General features: G+C 39.1%; 2 protein-coding genes across 7 annotated transcripts in view; both read right to left on the bottom strand.

Moving 5' to 3' along the window:
- gria4b (glutamate receptor, ionotropic, AMPA 4b) overlaps nucleotides 1-21,212 on the bottom strand; it is a 352,168-nt gene that overhangs the window by 134,590 nt on the left and 196,366 nt on the right. For all 6 annotated transcript variants that reach the window (XR_009806573.1, XM_061898945.1, XM_061898942.1 and 3 more), the window contains exon 4: nucleotides 11,478-11,662. Coding sequence is in view for 5 of the 6 variants with exons in the window: in XM_061898945.1 (XP_061754929.1) it covers nucleotides 11,478-11,662 (185 nt within the window). In the remaining variant the exon portion in view is untranslated. The remainder of the gene's footprint in view (nucleotides 1-11,477; nucleotides 11,663-21,212) is intronic.
- LOC133551824 (uncharacterized) overlaps nucleotides 1-21,212 on the bottom strand; it is a 502,474-nt gene that overhangs the window by 346,790 nt on the left and 134,472 nt on the right. The gene's annotated exons all lie outside the window — the stretch shown is intronic.

Genomic DNA, 21,212 nt, shown 5'->3' with positions numbered 1-21,212 from the left:
GCATTGTGGCTATGTTGTCTATTACCATTGTTGGTATGTTGTCTATTAGCATTGTTGCTATGTTGTCTATTACCATTGTTGGTACGTTGTCTATTAGCACTGTTGCTATGTTGTCTATTACCATTGTTGCTATGTTGTCTATTACCATTGTTGGTATGTTGTCCATTACCATTGTTGGTATGTTGTCCATTACCATTGTTGGTATGTTGTCTATTACCATTGTTGGTATGTTGTCTATTACCATTGTTGCTATGTTGTCTATTACCATTGTTAGTATGTTGTCTATTAGCATTGTTGCTATGTTGTCTATTACCATTGTTGGTATGTTGTCCATTAACATAGTTGGTATGTTGTCTATTAGCATTGTGGGTATGTTGTCTAGTAGCATTGTTGGTATGTTGTCTGTTAGCATTGTTGGTATGTTGTCTATTACCAGTGTTGGTATGTTGTCGATTACCAGTGTTGGTATGTAATCTATTACCATTATTGGTATTTTGTCGATTACCAGTGTTGGTAATTGTTGGTATGTTGTCTATTAGCATTGTTGGTATGTTGTCTATCACGATTGTTGGTAATTGTTGGTATGTTGTCTATTAGCATTGTTGGTATGTTGTCTATTACCATTGTTGCTATGTTGTCTATTAGCATTGTTGGTATGTTGTCTATTACCATTGTTGGTATGTTGTCTATTACCATTGTTGCTATGTTGTCTATTAGCATTGTTGGTATGTTGTCTATTACCATTATTGCTATGTTGTCTATTAGCATTGTTGGTATGTTGTCTATTACCATTGTTGGTATGTTGTCTATTACCATTGTTGGTATGTTGTCTATTACCATTGTTGGTATGTTGTCTATTACCATTGTTGGTATGTTGTCTATTACCATTGTTGGTATGTTGTCTATTACCATTGTTGGTATGTTGTCTATTACCATTATTGCTATGTCGTCTATTACCATTGTTTGTATGTTGTCTATTACCATTGTTGCTATGTTGTCTATTAGCATTGTTGCTATGTTGTCTATTAGCATTGTTGGTAGGTTGTATATTACCATTATTGCTATGTTGTCTATTACCATTATTGCTATGTTGTCTATTACCATTATTGCTATGTCGTCTATTACCATTGTTGGTATGTTGTCTATTACCATTGTTGGTATGTTGTCTATTAGCTTTGTTGCAATGCAGTCTATTACCATTGTTGCTATGTTGTCTATTACCATTGTTGGTATGTTGTCTATTACCATTATTGCTATGTTGTCTAGATTAGATTTGATTAGATTAGATTAGATAGTACTTTATTCATTTATTCCGTCAGGAGAGTTCCTTCACGGAATAAATAAATAAAGTACTATCTAATCTAATCTAATCTAATCTAATCTAATCTAGACATTAGCATTGTTGGTATGTTGTCTGTTACCATTGTTGGTATGTTGTGTATTACCATTGTTGGTATGTTGTCTATTACCATTATTGCTATGATGTCTATTAGCATTGTTGGTACGTTGTCTATTAGCATTGTTTCTATGTTGTCTATTACCATTGTTGGTATGTTGTCTATTACCATAGTTGGTACGTTGTCTATTAGCATTGTAGGTATGTTGTCTATTAGCATTGTTGGTATGTTGTCTATTAGCATTGTTGGTATGTTGTCTATTAGCATTGTTGATATGTTGTCTATTAGCATTGTTGGTATATTGTCCATTAGCATTGTTGCTATGTTGTCTATTACCAGTGTTGTTATGTTGTCGATTACCATTGTTGGTATGTTGTCCATTAGCATTGTGGCTATGTTGTCTATTACCATTGTTGGTATGTTGTCTATTAGCATTGTTGCTATGTTGTCTATTACCATTGTTGGTACGTTGTCTATTAGCACTGTTGCTATGTTGTCTATTACCATTGTTGCTATGTTGTCTATTACCATTGTTGGTATGTTGTCCATTACCATTGTTGGTATGTTGTCCATTACCATTGTTGGTATGTTGTCTATTACCATTGTTGCTATGTTGTCTATTACCATTGTTGCTATGTTGTCTATTACCATTGTTGGTATGTTGTCTATTAGCATTGTTGCTATGTTGTCTATTACCATTGTTGGTATGTTGTCCATTAACATAGTTGGTATGTTGTCTATTAGCATTGTGGGTATGTTGTCTAGTAGCATTGTTGGTATGTTGTCTGTTAGCATTGTTGGTATGTTGTCTATTACCAGTGTTGGTATGTTGTCGATTACCAGTGTTGGTATGTTGTCTATTACCAGTGTTGGTATGTAATATATTACCATTATTGGTATTTTGTCGATTACCAGTGTTGGTAATTGTTGGTATGTTGTCTATTAGCATTGTTGGTATGTTGTCTATCACCATTGTTGGTATGTTGTCGATTACCAGTGTTGGTAATTGTTGGTATGTTGTCTATTAGCATTGTTGGTATGTTGTCTATCACCATTGTTGGTATGTTGTCGATTACCAGTGTTGGTAATTGTTGGTATGTTGTCTATTAGCATTGTTGGTATGTTGTCTATTAGCATTGTTGCTATGTTGTCTATTAGCATTGTTGGTATGTTGTCTATTACCATTGTTGGTATGTTGTCTATTACCATTGTTGCTATGTTGTCTATTAGCATTGTTGGTATGTTGTCTATTACCATTATTGGTATGTTGTCTATTAGCATTGTTGCTATGTTGTCTATTACCATTGTTGGTATGTTGTCTATTACCATTGTTGCTATGTTGTTTATTAGCCTTGTTGCTATGTTGTCTATTACCATTGTTGGTATGTTGTCTATTACCATTGTTGGTATGTTGTCTATTACCATTATTGCTATGTTGTCTATTAGCATTGTTGCTATGTTGTCTATTACCATTGTTGCTATGTTGTCTATTACCATTGTTGGTATGTTGTCTATTACCATTGTTGGTATGTTGTCTATTACCATTATTGCTATGTTGTCTATTAGCATTGTTGCTATGTTTTCTATTACCATTGTTGCTATGTTGTCTAGTAGCATTGTTGGTATGTTGTCTGTTAGCATTGTTGGTATGTTGTCTATTACCAGTGTTGGTATGTTGTCGATTACCAGTGTTGGTATGTTGTCTATTACCAGTGTTGGTATGTAATCTATTACCATTATTGGTATTTTGTCGATTACCAGTGTTGGTAATTGTTGGTATGTTGTCTATTAGCATTGTTGGTATGTTGTCTATCACCATTGTTGGTATGTTGTCGATTACCAGTGTTGGTAATTGTTGGTATGTTGTCTATTAGCATTGTTGGTATGTTGTCTATTACCATTGTTGCTATGTTGTCTATTAGCATTGTTGGTATGTTGTCTATTACCATTGTTGGTATGTTGTCTATTACCATTGTTGCTATGTTGTCTATTAGCATTGTTGCTATGTTGTCTACTATTATTATTGCTACGTTGATTGATTGATTGATTGATTGATTGATTGACTGATTGATTGATTGATTGATTGATACTTTTATTAGTAGATTGCACAGTTCAGTACATATTCCGTACAATTGACCACTAAATGGTAACACCAGAATAAGTTTTTCAACTTGTTTAAGTCGGGGTCCACGTTAATCAATTCATGGTACAAATATATACTATCAGCATAATACAGTCATCACACAGGTTGATCATCATAGTATATACATTGAATTATTTACATTATTTACAATCCGGGGGGTGGGATGAGGAGCTTTGGTTGATATCAGTACTTCAGTCATCAACAATTGCATCAACAGAGAAATGGACATTGAAACAGTGTAGGTCTTACTTAGTAGGATATGTACAGCTAGCAGAGAACATAGTGAGTTCAGATAGCATAAGAATAAGTAAATACATTAGAAGTACATTTGATTATTTACATTAGGTTATTTACAATCCGGGTAGATGGGATGTGAATGGAGGAGGGTATTAGTAAAGGGTTGAAGTTGCCTGGAGGTGTTGTTTTAGAGCAGTTTTGAAGGAATATAGAGATGTACTTTAACACCTGTTGGGAGTGCATTCCACATTGATGTGGCATAGAAAGAGAATGAGTTAAGACCTTTGTTAGATCGGAATCTGGGTTTAATGTGGTTTGTGGAGCTCCCCTTAGTGTTGTGGTTATGGCGGTCATTTACATTAAGGAAGTAGTTATTATTGCTATGTTGTCTCTTACCTTTGTTGGTATGTTGTCTCTCCATTATTGCCATGTTATCTATTACCATTATTGCTATTATGTCCATTACCATTGTTGGTATGTAGTCTATTACCATTGTTGGTATGTTGTCTATTACCATTGTTGGTATGTTGTCTATTACCATTGTTGGTATGTTGTCTATTAGCATTATTGCTATGATGTCTATTACCATTGTTGGTATGTTGTCTATTACCATTGTTGGTATGTTGTCTATTACCATTGTTGGTATGTTGTCTATTAGCATTATTGCTATGATGTCTATTACCATTGTTGGTATGTTGTCTATTACCATTGTTGGTATGTTGTCTATTACCATTGTTGGTATGTTGTCTATTAGCATTATTGCTATGATGTCTATTACCATTGTTGGTATGTTGTCTATTACCATTGTTGGTATGTTGTCTATTAGCATTGTTGGTATGTTGTCTATTAGCATTGTTGGTATGTTGTCTATTACCATTGTTGGTATGTTGTCTATTACCATTGTTGGTATGTTGTCTATTACCATTGTTGGTATGTTGTCTATTAGCATTATTGCTATGATGTCTATTACCATTGTTGGTATGTTGTCTATTACCATTGTTGGTATGTTGTCTATTAGCATTATTGCTATGTTGTCTATTAGCATTGTTTCTATGTTGTCTATTACCATTGTTGGTATGTTGTCTATTACCATAGTTGGTACGTTGTCTATTAGCATTGTAGGTATGTTGTCTATTAGCATTGTTGGTATGTTGTCTATTAGCATTGTTGGTATGTTGTCTATTAGCATTGTTGATATGTTGTCTATTAGCATTGTTGGTATATTGTCCATTAGCATTGTTGCTATGTTGTCTATTACCAGTGTTGTTATGTTGTCGATTACCATTGTTGGTATGTTGTCCATTAGCATTGTGGCTATGTTGTCTATTACCATTGTTGGTATGTTGTCTATTAGCATTGTTGCTATGTTGTCTATTACCATTGTTGGTACGTTGTCTATTAGCACTGTTGCTATGTTGTCTATTACCATTGTTGCTATGTTGTCTATTACCATTGTTGGTATGTTGTCCATTACCATTGTTGGTATGTTGTCCATTACCATTGTTGGTATGTTGTCTATTACCATTGTTGCTATGTTGTCTATTACCATTGTTGCTATGTTGTCTATTACCATTGTTGGTATGTTGTCTATTAGCATTGTTGCTATGTTGTCTATTACCATTGTTGGTATGTTGTCCATTAACATAGTTGGTATGTTGTCTATTAGCATTGTGGGTATGTTGTCTAGTAGCATTGTTGGTATGTTGTCTGTTAGCATTGTTGGTATGTTGTCTATTACCAGTGTTGGTATGTTGTCGATTACCAGTGTTGGTATGTTGTCTATTACCAGTATTGGTATGTAATCTATTACCATTATTGGTATTTTGTCGATTACCAGTGTTGGTAATTGTTGGTATGTTGTCTATTAGCATTGTTGGTATGTTGTCTATCACCATTGTTGGTATGTTGTCGATTACCAGTGTTGGTAATTGTTGGTATGTTGTCTATTAGCATTGTTGGTATGTTGTCTATCACCATTGTTGGTATGTTGTCGATTACCAGTGTTGGTAATTGTTGGTATGTTGTCTATTAGCATTGTTGGTATGTTGTCTATTAGCATTGTTGCTATGTTGTCTATTAGCATTGTTGGTATGTTGTCTATTACCATTGTTGGTATGTTGTCTATTACCATTGTTGCTATGTTGTCTATTAGCATTGTTGGTATGTTGTCTATTACCATTATTGGTATGTTGTCTATTAGCATTGTTGCTATGTTGTCTATTACCATTGTTGGTATGTTGTCTATTACCATTGTTGCTATGTTGTTTATTAGCCTTGTTGCTATGTTGTCTATTACCATTGTTGGTATGTTGTCTATTACCATTGTTGGTATGTTGTCTATTACCATTATTGCTATGTTGTCTATTAGCATTGTTGCTATGTTGTCTATTACCATTGTTGCTATGTTGTCTATTACCATTGTTGGTATGTTGTCTATTACCATTGTTGGTATGTTGTCTATTACCATTATTGCTATGTTGTCTATTAGCATTGTTGCTATGTTTTCTATTACCATTGTTGCTATGTTGTCTAGTAGCATTGTTGGTATGTTGTCTGTTAGCATTGTTGGTATGTTGTCTATTACCAGTGTTGGTATGTTGTCGATTACCAGTGTTGGTATGTTGTCTATTACCAGTGTTGGTATGTAATCTATTACCATTATTGGTATTTTGTCGATTACCAGTGTTGGTAATTGTTGGTATGTTGTCTATTAGCATTGTTGGTATGTTGTCTATCACCATTGTTGGTATGTTGTCGATTACCAGTGTTGGTAATTGTTGGTATGTTGTCTATTAGCATTGTTGGTATGTTGTCTATTACCATTGTTGCTATGTTGTCTATTAGCATTGTTGGTATGTTGTCTATTACCATTGTTGGTATGTTGTCTATTACCATTGTTGCTATGTTGTCTATTAGCATTGTTGCTATGTTGTCTACTATTATTATTGCTACGTTGATTGATTGATTGATTGATTGATTGATTGACTGATTGATTGATACTTTTATTAGTAGATTGCACAGTTCAGTACATATTCCGTACAATTGACCACTAAATGGTAACACCAGAATAAGTTTTTCAACTTGTTTAAGTCGGGGTCCACGTTAATCAATTCATGGTACAAATATATACTATCAGCATAATACAGTCATCACACAGGTTGATCATCATAGTATATACATTGAATTATTTACATTATTTACAATCCGGGGGGTGGGATGAGGAGCTTTGGTTGATATCAGTACTTCAGTCATCAACAATTGCATCAACAGAGAAATGGACATTGAAACAGTGTAGGTCTTACTTAGTAGGATATGCACAGCTAGCAGAGAACATAGTGAGTTCAGATAGCATAAGAATAAGTAAATACATTAGAAGTACATTTGATTATTTACATTAGGTTATTTACAATCCGGGTAGATGGGATGTGAATGGAGGAGGGTATTAGTAAAGGGTTGAAGTTGCCTGGAGGTGTTGTTTTAGAGCAGTTTTGAAGGAATATAGAGATGTACTTTAACACCTGTTGGGAGTGCATTCCACATTGATGTGGCATAGAAAGAGAATGAGTTAAGACCTTTGTTAGATCGGAATCTGGGTTTAATGTGGTTTGTGGAGCTCCCCTTAGTGTTGTGGTTATGGCGGTCATTTACATTAAGGAAGTAGTTATTATTGCTATGTTGTCTCTTACCTTTGTTGGTATGTTGTCTCTCCATTATTGCCATGTTATCTATTACCATTATTGCTATTATGTCCATTACCATTGTTGGTATGTAGTCTATTACCATTGTTGGTATGTTGTCTATTACCATTGTTGGTATGTTGTCTATTACCATTGTTGGTATGTTGTCTATTAGCATTATTGCTATGATGTCTATTACCATTGTTGGTATGTTGTCTATTACCATTGTTGGTATGTTGTCTATTACCATTGTTGGTATGTTGTCTATTAGCATTATTGCTATGATGTCTATTACCATTGTTGGTATGTTGTCTATTACCATTGTTGGTATGTTGTCTATTACCATTGTTGGTATGTTGTCTATTAGCATTATTGCTATGATGTCTATTACCATTGTTGGTATGTTGTCTATTACCATTGTTGGTATGTTGTCTATTAGCATTGTTGGTATGTTGTCTATTAGCATTGTTGGTATGTTGTCTATTACCATTGTTGGTATGTTGTCTATTACCATTGTTGGTATGTTGTCTATTACCATTGTTGGTATGTTGTCTATTAGCATTATTGCTATGATGTCTATTACCATTGTTGGTATGTTGTCTATTACCATTGTTGGTATTTTGTCTATTAGCATTATTGCTATGATGTCTATTACCATTGTTGGTATTTTGTCTATTACCATTGTTGGTATGTTGTCTATTACCATTGTTGGTATGTTGTCTATTAGCATTATTGCTATGATGTCTATTACCATTGTTGGAATGTTGTCTATTACCATTGTTGGTATGTTGTCTATTACCATTGTTGGTATGTTGTCTATTACCATTGTTGGTATGTTGTCTATTAGCATTATTGCTATGATGTCTATTACCATTGTTGGTATGTTGTCTATTACCATTGCTGGTATGTTGTCTATTACCATTGTTGGTATGTTGTCTATTACCATTGTTGCTATGTTGTCTATTACCATTGTTGGTGACTTGCCCTTCTGCCCGATTGCAGCTGAGATAGGCACCAGCGGCCGCCGCGACCCCAAAGGGAATAAGCGGTAGAAAAATGGATGGATGGATGGCATGTTCATTCTTCCTATAATGTGGATGCAAATGATTGTTACCGTCTAATAATTATTGTTACCTGTGGTAATGCCACTATGATACAACATTTGTATTATAATCCTTAAACAAAGTAACAGTGAAAGTCAATGTATTAATCACTGAATGGAGAACTGGAGGTGGGATTAAATAAATTATCTTCTTCCTTCCCTTTCAGGCAAAACTGGACCAACATGCTTACGCACTGTACATTACCTTTAGCATTATAATAATTTATATTATTACATGTTGTCTACCTTGTCCTTTTTTTCATGTCATTGCCTGAAATTAATGAATAAATGAAATTAAAAAAATATAGCAAATGGGGTGTTTTAACAGGAGGTACTGGGACCAAATCAATCCTAGGTGTCAGGCTTGCTACTGACAGTTTGTTTGTGTTTTAGTTTTTCCCCTGTGTGTTTAGTATTTCCTGCCCTTAGTTCCTGTCAGCACTCTTATTTTGTTTGTTTCCTGTTTTTTCCCTGTGCGCTGTTTCTCCTCAGCTGCGCCTGATTGGCACCTGGCCACACCTGGTGTCAATCAGCCCACTCCTCTTTGTACCTGCTTTTGTCCTCCAGTCAGTGCTGGATTATTGTCTTGAATTGGTTGAAAAACGTGGAAATGCTGGAAGTTTGAAAGATGGCCAATTTATTTTGAATGGGAAAAAATGTCCCGGAAAATCTGGAATTCTGGGAAATTTGGGAATATTTTGAATTTTTCGAGGGAAAGCCCGCAATTTTTGAGTAGGTCGAACAGTTTAACGTTGGAACGGTACGAATCGGATGAAAAATGTGGGAGTTGTGGAACTTTGAAGAATGTCCCATTGATTTCAATGGGAATTTCCCAAAATGTGGTAACTTTGGGAAATGCGGGAATTTTTTGAGCATGTTAAAAGACTTGAATGGTCTGAATGAGTTGAAGTGGTTGGTGTTGGAATTTAGTAACATGTTGAATTGAGAAATGGTATTGGAATTCCTGGAGTTTTGGGAAAACCGGGAATTTTTCCGGTTCAAAAAATAACTTTGTATTTTGTCCTGATTTAGAGGAATGTTTGGACGGTGGAACGGTTGAAGTGGGTTGAAAAATGTGGAAGGATTATTTGCCAGAAAAAAGGTTAGAAATAGGGTTTTGGAAAAGCAGGAATTCTGGAAAATCCAGGATTTTTTTTTTTAACTTGGAATAGAAACTATTTTGAATTTCAGGAATGGTGGAATGTGTTGAAGGTGAAATGGTTTGAATCGGTTGAAAAATGTGGAAAATAGCCAATTCATTTTGAATGGGAAAAAATGTCCGGGAAAACCTGGAATTCTGGGACATCTGGGAATTTGTCAAGAGAAAGCCCGCAATTTCCGAATAGGATGAACACTTTGAAGTTGGAAAAGTTTGAATCGGGTGAAAATTATGGAAGGTAGAAGGCGCCGAAATGTGGAGAATAATAATAATAATAATAATAAGATAAATAAATAAATGATAAATGGGTTGTACTTGTAAAGCGCTTTTCTACCTTAAGGTACTCAAAGCGCTTTGACACTACTTCCACATTCACACACTGATGGAGGGAGCTGCCTTGCAAGGCGCTAACCGGCACCCATCAGGAGCAAGGGTGAAGTGACTTGCTCAAGACACAACGAACATAAAAAATAAATGAATTTTGGTGTAGAAAACCATATGTGTGAATGCTTTAGAGCAGGGGTGTCAAACTCAAATACAGAGTGGGCCAACATTTAAAACTGAACAAAGCCGCGGGCCAAGGTTGAACAAATTAACCTTTTAATAGGGACCCAAACAAGTTTTGCATTGAATATTGAACAAGCAAGGCTTATATACAGTTTATAGTGACATGCAAAATCCAGTTTCAAATAATAATAATAAAAAAATATCAATGGCATATCAAATAAAATTTAAGTACACATTTTTTCTATTTGCAGCCTTCTGAGGTAAATATCAAAATATATTGTAGCGTCCCGAAAGAGTTAGTGCTTCAAGGGGTTTTGGGTAATTGTTCTGTTGTGTTTATGTTATGTTACAGTGCACGTGTTCTCCCGAAATGTGTTTGTCATTCTTGTTTGGTGTGAGTTCACAGTGTGGCGCATATTTGTAACAGTGTTAAAGTTGTTTATACGGCCACCCTCAGTGTGACCTGTATGGCTGTTGACCAAGTGTGCATTGCATTCACTTATGCGTGTGTAATAACCGCATGTATTATGCGAGTGGGCCTGCGCGCTGTTTGTATGGAGGAAATGCAGACGTGACGACAGGTTGTAGAGCATGCTAAAGGCCCTCAATAATGTTGTCCGGGTAAAAATCGGGAGAATGATTGCCCTGGGAGATTTTCGGGAGGGGCACTGAAATTCGGGAGGATTCGCAAGTGTGAGAAATTGAGGTGTTACAGCGGCACCGCTGCTGTGTAATAACGGCGGGCCAGCTGTAATGTTAATTTGATATTGCCTCAAGGGCCAAATTAAATTACACGGCGGGCCAGGGTTTGACACCCATGCTTTAGAGCATTCATACAATGATCATTAAAATGTGTCGGTTTTTTCCCACTCCAGACTGGGCCCCCTTAGGAGCCCAGTCTAGATTGTAAATTTTTACTCATCATTCCCCAGCGTTTACCTTTTTCCCATCTTTTATGGGGCGCCTTATGGCGACCCATCAGCGTTCTTGTTCTGTAACCCTGTACACTGTTTGTTTGTCTAATCTTGAACAGGTTTGTGCTGAAAACAAAGTGTTGTTGTACTTGTGCAGTGACAATAAAGACCTATCCTATCCCCTAATGATAATAACACAATATCAACTTTAAATTCAGAATGCGTCCCACAATCGTAATAAATATTTCTACATACTTTTCTATGCGCCTCATTCGCTATCAAGGCTGCAGATTCACACAAACATGCCAACTAATTTGTAAGAATGGCCTTCACTCAATCACCTGTTCCAGCATGTTCTGCAGCCTCTCGGCCTCGAGGTCGATCACAAACTTCTTCTCCTGCCGCCGGTCCAGGTCGTCCAGCAGGCGGCGGTAGTTGGCGTCGTTGAAGTTCTCCACGCAGATGGCGCTCACCTGCCAGTTATCTTGGCCCGCCCGCTCCATGATGGCCTGCAGGATGGCGTAACCTGGAAGAACAAAGCCGCCGCCGTTAATACCACGCGTCACTTTTTCACCCTCTCATATGCGAGCGCCGCGGCATGTTGGCGTGGGCAGAAGACGTGTCAGGGAGGATAAAAGTACGAAGCTGTGAGGGCGGTTGTTACCCGGCAGGAACAGATGTACCCTTTAAACGGCCCCTCCTGGTGGCCGTCACAATCTGGCATCCCAGCTCCCTTTGCTACCAATTAGTGGAATAACCTGCACCTTGGCAACCCGGCTCCACCTCTGCAAGCCCTCACACGGGCCACTAGGGGGCATGATGACGCACACACATGCAGCATGAACTAACCGCTCACTAAAAATAGAATGCCATTGTGAGTTAATAATACTAACGTGTTAGCATTTAAGCTAATGCTAACCACGCTAGCGTCATTACGTTACGATAGCACGTACACATATGCATGAAAACACTCCTACAAACATCACACAGAGTAAATATAAACAGTTTTAGTTATGTTATTGTTTCCAAACAGTGTGTGTAACATGGCAGTAAAACGGCTGACCAAACAAAACAGAAGCCACATGTCAGCATGCCAGCATATCACAAAGGATACGAAAGGCTTTGACTTGTGTTTGGTCACTCAATTTATTATTACAACGCAGGAGAGCTTGTCGCGGAAGCAGCCGTAGCATCGGTTAAATGGACTCAATAACTCCACGGTGATGCTTTGGTGAATTTACTGAGGAATTTGCGAAACTGAGACAATACAAAAAGAATGGAGTTGCAAGCTAATGGTACTAACATAGACACTAGAGATGCGCGGTTTGCGGTCTCGTCCGCGGATAAACCGCGGGTCGGGCGGGTGACATGACGAAAAAATTGATTTTAAATAGATTCGGGCGGGTGGCGGTTGAACCGTTTGGAAATATATTATATACATGGTTCAGAGAACGGTGACTTTTACCGTTCAAAGAGCCATTTTGGACCCGTGTCACAAAGCGAAGAAGACATTAGTTGACGTAAACATTCTCAGGTGTGTCTGCCGGCAGTCATCCCGTTATTAAGTATTAGGGCGTGCTATGAAGCCTTTGCCTTTGACGCCTTCAACAACATGTACAACTATTTGCCACGCTGTGAAGCCACACCAAACAAGAATGACAAACACATTTCGGGGGAACATCCTCACAGTAACACAACATAAACGCAACACAACAAATACCCAGAATCCTTTGCATCCATGACACTTCCTGACTATATTATACACCCCACTAGCAGCAACCCCCCCCCCCCCCCCCCCCTCGTGCGTCGGTAAGGTGGGCGGGGTTGGGGGCGCGGGGTCTAAAGTATATTCAGGAAGAGTCATGCATGCGAAAGGTTCTGGGTATTTGTTGTGTTGCGTTTATGTTGTGTTACTTTGAGGATGTTCCCCCGAAATATGTTTGTCATTCTTGTTTGGTGTGGCTTCACAGCGTGGCGCATATTAGTAAGAGTGTTAAAATTGTTTATATCACAACCATTAGTGTACTCTATATCACCCAGTATGCCCTTCAATCTTGTATGTGTATCTGCGGAAGCTGCATACAACATGTCGCTGGACTGGCAAACGGTTCGTACATGTTGTTGCAAGTGTCAAAGGCAATGGCTTCACAGCACACCCTTTTTCCAGTTATCTGAATGTGCACCATCAGATATTCGCGAGAATGTTGGCGGTTCCCATTACCTACTTTACTTTGTGACATTGGTCAAACTAGCTCTTTTAGTGGTAAAGGTCGCTGACTCCGGGTATATAACAACGGGCGGGTGGTTGGCGGTTGTGGTTCTGATAAAATGTTGGTTCGGATGGATAAAGATTTTAGTGATGCGGTTGCGGATGATATAATTGCCTATCCGCGCATCTCTAATAGACACACAACGTGTCGCAACGTGTGTTAGCATATTAGCTAATGCATTACGTTACATTACGATAGCACGTACAAATATGCATGAAATAGATCCTACAGACATCACACATGGGATGGTTTAGTACAGGGGTCACCAACGCGGTGCCCGCAGGCACCAGGTAGCCCGTGAGGACCAGATAAGTCGCCCGCTGGCCTGTTCTAAAAATAGCTCAAATAGCAGCACTTACCAGTGAGCTGCCTCTGTTTTTTAAATTGTATTTATTTACTAGCAAACTGGTCTCACTTTGCTCAACATTTTTAATTCAAAGAGAGACAAAACTCAAATAGAATTTGAAAATACCAGAAAATATTTTAAAGACTTGGTCTTCACTTGTTTAAATACATTCATTTATTTTTTTTACTTTGCTTCTTATAATTTTCAGATACAAATTTTAAAGAAAAAAAATACAACCTTAAAAATGATTTTAGGATTTTTAAACACATGTACCTTTTTACCTTTTAAATTCTTTCCTCTTCTTTCCTGACAATTTAAATCAATATTTAAGTAAATTTATTTTTTTAATTCTAAAGTATAATAAATACATTTTAATTTAATTTTTTCATTTTAGCTTCTGTTTTTTCAAGAAAGAATGTTTGTGAAATACTTCTTCAAACTTTTCATGATTAAAATTCCCAAAAATTATTCTGTCAAATCTAGAAAATCTGTAAAATCTTTTGAATTTATTTTGAATTTTTTATTCTGGAAAATCTAGAAGAAATAATGATTTGTCTTTGTTAAAAATATAGCTTGGTCCAATTTGTTATATATTCTAACAAAGTGCAGATTGGATTTTAACCTTTTTCATCATTTATTCTCTACAAAAAAACCTTCCTTAAAAGGAAAAAAAATGTACGACGGAATGACAGACAGAAATACCAATTTTTTATGTATATAGATTTATTTATTTAAGGTAAATTGAGCAAATTGGCAATTTCTGGCAATTTATTTAAGTGTATATCAAACTGGTTGGTAGCACTTTGCAATAATCAATACCCAAGAAGTAGCTCTTGGTTTCAAAAAGGTTGGTGACTCCTAGTTTAGTTATATTGTAAAACTTTACAAACGTTGCTTGGAGTGAAAAATGAGGAATCCATACGAGAAGACACGCTATGGATGGCTAGAAGAATGGCACTCTCATTCGGGGGAGCAGCGGGGAGCACTACGATAAATGGAAGGACACTGCAGCACCTGCAGTGAGCGAATTTGTGCAAAAGATGGTGCATGGGCAACTTACACATCTGTGAAGGCACCATTAATGCTGAAATGTACATACAGGTTCTGGAGCAACATATGTTGTCATCCAAGCGACGTTATCATGGACGCCCCTGCTTATTTCAGCAAGACAATGCCAAGTCACGTGTTACAACAGTGTGGCTTCATAGTAAAAGAGTGTGTGTACTAGACTGGCCTGCCTGTAGTCCAGACCTGTCTCCCATTGAAAATGTGTGGCGCATTATGAAGCCTAGCAATACCACAAGGGGAGACCCCGGACTTTTGAACAACTGAAGCTCTACATAAAACAAAAATGGGAAAGAATTCCACTTTCAAAGCTTCAACAATTAGTTTCCTCAGTTCCCAAATGTTTACTGAGTGTTGTTAAAGGTCTACTGAAACTCACTACTACCCACCACGCAGTCTGATAGTTTATATATCAATGATGAAATATTAACGTTGCAACACATGCTAATACGGCCGGTTTAGTTTACTAAATTACAATTTTAACTTTCCCGCGGAGTTTCCTGTTGAAAATATCGCGGAATGATGACGCGTGTTTGTGACGTTATTGGTTGTCGGGGACATATTAGCCCAGCACCACTTACGACTAAAAGTTGTCTATTTTTATCGCGCAGTTACACAGTATTTTGGACATCTGTGTTGCTGAATCTTTTGCAATTTGTTCAATTAATAATGGAGACTATAAATAAGAATGCTGTTGGTGGAAAGCGGTGGATTGCAGCTGCCTTTAGCACCGAAACACAGCCAGTGTTTCTTTGTTTGTTGTGAAGCTTAAACACAGAGCGGTCAAGCGAACATGTTTCTCTACGTCAACCAGCAAGTTTTTGAATGGGAAAATTGTGATATTAAGTCTGCTCTTACCTTAAACTTGAGTGGATTACGCGACCTCATCCTGCAGCTCAAAAAGGCAGCTGTGATATTGGCTCCTCGGCTTTTCTCAGAGACACTGGCATTCACCGCAGCCATCCGACTTTCAGGTATGACTTAATAATCTCACTAAAATACTATTAACACAATAAGCAGATAAGGGATTTTCCAGAATTGTCCTAGTAAATGTGTCTAATTACATTTGAAGGGCTGGAGTCGTCGCCTTTAATTTATTTTAGTGCTTCACTCTAACTTTCCTCATCCACGAATATTTCATCCTCGCTCAAATTAATGGGGAAATCGTCGCTTTCTCGGTCCGAATTGCTCTTACTGCAATGTGAGGTGACGTCACACGCACATCGTCTGCTACTTCCGGTACAGGCAAGGCTTTTTTATTAGCGACCAAAAGTTGCAAACTTTATCGTCGATGTTCTCTACTAAATCCTTTCAGCAAAAATATGGCAATATCTTGAAATGATCAAGTATGACACATAGAATGTATCCCCGTTTGAATAAGAACATTTCATTTCAGTAGAGCTTTAGAGGAAAGTGGTAAAATTGCCCGTGACAACTTTTTTGCAATGTGTTGCTGCCATTAAATTCTAACTTACTGATTATTTGCAAAAAAAAAAAAAAAAGTTTCTCAGTTCAAACATTAAGTATCTTGTCTTTGCAGTCTATTCAATTGAATAGAAGTTGAAAATGATATGCAAATCATTGTATTTTGTTTTCATTTACCATTTATACCTCGGTTGGTAGAGCTGCCGTGCCAGCAACTTGAGGGTTGCAGGTTCGATCCCCGCTTCTGCCATCCTAGTCACTGCCGTTGTGTCCTTGGGCAAGACATTTACCCACCTGCTCCCAGTGGCACCCACACTGGTTTAAACGTAAAAATTAGATATTGGGTTTCACTATGTAAAGCGCTTTGAGTCAATTTGAGAAAAGCGCTATATAAATATAATTCACTTCACATTTACACAACGTGCCAACTTCACTGGTTTTGGGTTTTGTAATCAAATTTTCTATATGTGTGGCAGTGTTAACTTTGATTGTAGCACACATTTATATTTTCTTTGTAGCCACTGGAAAAATAATTTAGCTGAACTCTTATTGTAGTCAAGACATACAACAGCTCTTTTAGATAAGGGTGTAAAAGGCCGACAACAAACAAGAATCATAATAAAGATATGCACAAATGGTGGAAATTATATACACAAAATTAACTTTTAACATCACAAAAGTCTCTGGTCAGAGTCACAAGTAACAAACGGGTTTAACTGTTTTTGTCATGATACTGATGATACTACACCAGACCTGGGCAAAATACGGCCCTTTAGACCTTTAACATCAAAACTGTTGCCGCCAATGTGATGTGCAGTGATGTTTTTAAATGATATGGAACGTACTTTGAAGGTTGAAATCTGCGCTTTTTGAGTGTCAAAGGAGTTATTACGGTAATCTACGTCAAATCAGCTCAGACGAGGAACAAAGCAGAGTGGGCGGGGTTTGTTTTCAGAACAGCTAGCCTGAAACGCCTGTGTCACAAACAGATGCGGAAGCAGATTTTTACAACAAATTTCTGCATAAAAGTGATAATATATCATATTGTATGTGTTTATTACCCTTGTTTGTTACATTTGTGTTGTGTTTTGCTAGATTGTAAAAGATAAACAACTATCGAGGGGGTTGGTCTGAGAAGTAAAAGAGGTGTCACGGCGCGGGTTCGAACCCGCTTTTCCCCAGCAGCTGGGTCTGCCAGCACCTCCGCTGCTAGCGCACCGAGGCAAGCTCGTGCTTGTGCTGGCCGCGTCACGCCCACATGCCGGCAGAGCTGTGGGCGATCAGCAATATGCACACCTGGGACTGACGAGTGCGAGCGGTATAAGGACCAGTGGACCCAAGGATCTCCGGGGGAACTTAATCCTCTATCGTGTACCGTAAATCGACTCCAGCTTTATGCTCTCTCTCTCTCTCTCTGCGTTTACCCTCCGTGTCTGATGCCAGTGTTGACCTCCCTCGGTGCTTTTCCCGTGTTCTCCTGTAATTCCCAGTTGTTCCCCTCTGGATTCTGGACTGCCTCCCTTGGATCACAACCTCTTGCATGACCACGGACTGCCTTCTTGGTTTGTCCCTCCTCTCGCCCAACACAACACTAGGTTGTTGATTATTATATCATTATATATATCAATCAATCAATCAATGATTATTTATATAGCCCTAAATCACTAGTGTCTCAAAGGGCTGCACAAATCACAACACAAACCACTACGACATCCATGGTAGGGCCCACATAAGAGCAAGGAAAACTCACACCCAGTGGGACATCGGTGACAATGATGACTATGAGAAACCTTGGAGAGGACGGCATATGTCGGCAACTCCCCCCCCCGACCCCATGGGACCGAAAGCAATGGATGTCGAGTGGGTCTAACAAGCTACTGTGAAAGTTCAATACATAGTGGATCCAACACAGCCGCGTGAGTCCAGTACAAAGCGGATCCAACACAGCAGTGAGAGACCTGTCCACAGCGGAGCCAACAGAAAACCATCCCAAGCGGAAGCGGATCAGCAGCGCAGAGATGTCCCAGCCGACAGGTGAGCGGTCCATCCTGGGTCCTGACTCTGGACAGCCAGTACTTCAACCATGGCCATCGGACCGGACCCCCTCCACAAGGGAGAGTGGGACAGAGGAGAAAAAGAAAAGAAACGGCAGATCAACTGGTCTAAAAAGGGGGTCTATCTAAAGGCTAGAGTATATAAAGTATATACATATATATAATAAATCATAGAGCTATACCGCCCCCTTGTGCCTGTGCCGTCAACTCCCTCCTCCAATACAATAAGAAGAGCGACGTTCATATGTTGTTAATATTCACTGTTTTATTGTTCATAGTTTATATTGTGAAGTGAATTATATTTATATAGCGCTTTTCTCTAGTGACTCAAAGCGCTTTACATAGTGAAACCCAATACCTAAGTTACATTTCAACCAGTGTGGGAGGCACTGGGAGCAGGTGGATAAAGAGTCTTGCCCAAGGACAAAACGGCAGTGACTAGGATGGCAGAAGCGGGAATCGAACCTGGAACCCTCAAGTTGCCGGCACGGCCACTCTACCAACCCAGCTATGCCGCCCCAATTTAAATCCCACTTTCTTTATTTTCATGTACATTTTGCCTGTCCCATTCAGTAAAAAAACTGTAAAATTCCATTGCGTTTTTTTGAGGTGGTCATTCATAACGGTTTTAGAACTCTATCGGACATTGTGACTTTTAGTATTAGTGTTCCTGAAAAAAAGGAACACGTACTGTACAGCAGATGTTTACAGCTAAATGTGTATGTACATACACATTGGCCCCCCCAGACACATTTTTTCTCTCAATGTGGCCCCCCGAGTTAAAATATTTGCCCAGCTCTGTACTACACCTTCTGCGGGTACAATATTGCGATACTACATGACGGGCTGGGTGCCACTTTTTTCGACAGATTATTTTTTTAATAACTGGTATGCTTCCCGACATACCGCTCGTAGATTGATGGCCACTGTCAGCGCTGTTTTGTTCCTAAGTCTTTAAGCTTCAGGCTGCAGGACTTTGGCCCAAGGACTTTCTTCTTCCAACTTTCTTCCTGTATCAACTGTTCAAGTGCAATCAGCCCACGCATGGCGGAGCTCAGTCAATGAGCGTCTGTCTTTAGTCCAGCTTCAAAGCAGACTGGATAGTGCGACTATGTGTGTGTGTGTGTTGTTTATAAAGTAAATGGTTTCCCCCGGTTTGGTGACCGCAGGATTAGGTCTCTGCTTTTTGCAGATGATGTGGTCCTGATGGCTTCATCTGACCGGGATCTTCAGCTTTCACTGGATCGGTTCGCAGCCGAGTGTGAAGCGACCGGAATGAGAATCAGCACCTCCAAGTCCGAGTCCATGGTTCTCGCCCGGAAAAGGGTGGAGTGCCATCTCCGGGTTGGGGAGGAGACCCTGCCCCAAGTGGAGGAGTTCAAGTACCTAGGAGTCTAGTTCACGAGTGGGGGAAGAGTGGATCGTGAGATCGACAGGCGGATCGGTGCGGCGTCTTCAGTAATGCGGATGTTGTGGCGATCCGTTGTGGTGAAGTAGGAGCTGAGCCGGAAGGCAAAGCTCTCAATTTACCGGTCGATCTACGTTCCCATCCTCACCTATGGTCATGAGCTTTGGGTCATGACCGAAAGGATAAGATCACGGGTACAAGCGGCCAAAATGAGTTTCCTCCGCCGGGTGGCGGGGCTCTCCCTTAGAGATAGGGTGAGAAGCTCTGCCATCTGGGAGGAACTCAAAGTAAAGCCGCTGCTCCTCCACATCGAGAGGAGCCAGATGAGGTGGTTCGGGCATCTGGTCTAGATGCCACCCGAACGCCTCCTTAGGGATGTGTTTAGGGCACATCCAGCTGGTAGGAGGCCACGGGGAAGACCCAGGACACGTTGGGAAGACTATGTCACCCAGCTGGCCTGGGAACGCCTCGGGATCCCCCGGGAAGAGCTAGACGAAGTGGCTGGAGATAGGGAAGTCCGGGCTTCCCTGCTTAGGCTGCTGCCCCCGCGACCCGACCTCGGATAAGCGGAAGATGATGGATGGATGGATGGATGGATGGATGGATGGTTTCCCCCTTAGCTGTGGCTGGATTCTATATACATACTGTACACACGCACAAAAGAAAAGGAATTCTCTGAATCTGCACAAAACTTTGTAACGATGCTCTAGTTTTAAAGAAGGTATGAACAGCATGGAGGGAACAGCTTTGTAAAAAAAATAAAAAAAATCAGGCTTCACTACACATCTTAAAATAAAGCGTAGATCTCTGCCAACTATCCATCAGTCAGCTGGAAACAACATTGGTTGTGCTAACCTGATTGATTGATTGATACTTTTATTAGTAGATTGCACAATTCAGTACATATTCCGTACAATTGACCACTAAATGGTAACACCCCAATACGTTTTTCAACTTGTTTAAGTCGGGGTCCACGTTAATTAATTCATGGTGTGGCTGGTAAAATGTTGGTATGGGGGTCAGCAACCCGCGGCTCCCGAGTGTCTCCCTGGAGCACTTAAAAAAAGGATTGAAAATGTAAAATGATGGGGGTAAAAATGTTTTTGTTTGTTTTAGTATGTTTTTTGTTTGAGGACAAACATGACACAAACCTTCCCAATTGTTAGCAAGCCCACTGTTTAATATGTTTGTGTGTATGATTCTGGTTCTGATGCTTCACTGATGAGAATGTCCTTTTGTCCTACAAATTCTGGCAGTTCTTGAACTCACCATAGTGTGGACTGTGACGCAACAGTTTGTTTACATGTAAAATCATCCACTCCTTCCTTGTCTCATTTTGTCCAACAAACGTTTTATGCTGTGCATGAATGCACAAAGGTGAGCTTTGTTGATGTTATTGACTTGTTGGAGTGATAATCAGGCATATTTGGTCAGTGCGTGACTGCAAGCTAATCAATGCTAACATGGGGGTAAAGACTTTTTTGTTTGTTTTAGTATGTTTTTTGTTT

The sequence above is a fragment of the Nerophis ophidion genome, linkage group LG04 (genome assembly GCF_033978795.1).
Source record: "Nerophis ophidion isolate RoL-2023_Sa linkage group LG04, RoL_Noph_v1.0, whole genome shotgun sequence".
NCBI classification, from domain to species: Eukaryota; Metazoa; Chordata; class Actinopteri; order Syngnathiformes; family Syngnathidae; genus Nerophis; species Nerophis ophidion.
This window is presented reverse-complemented; position numbering and strand designations above follow the sequence as displayed.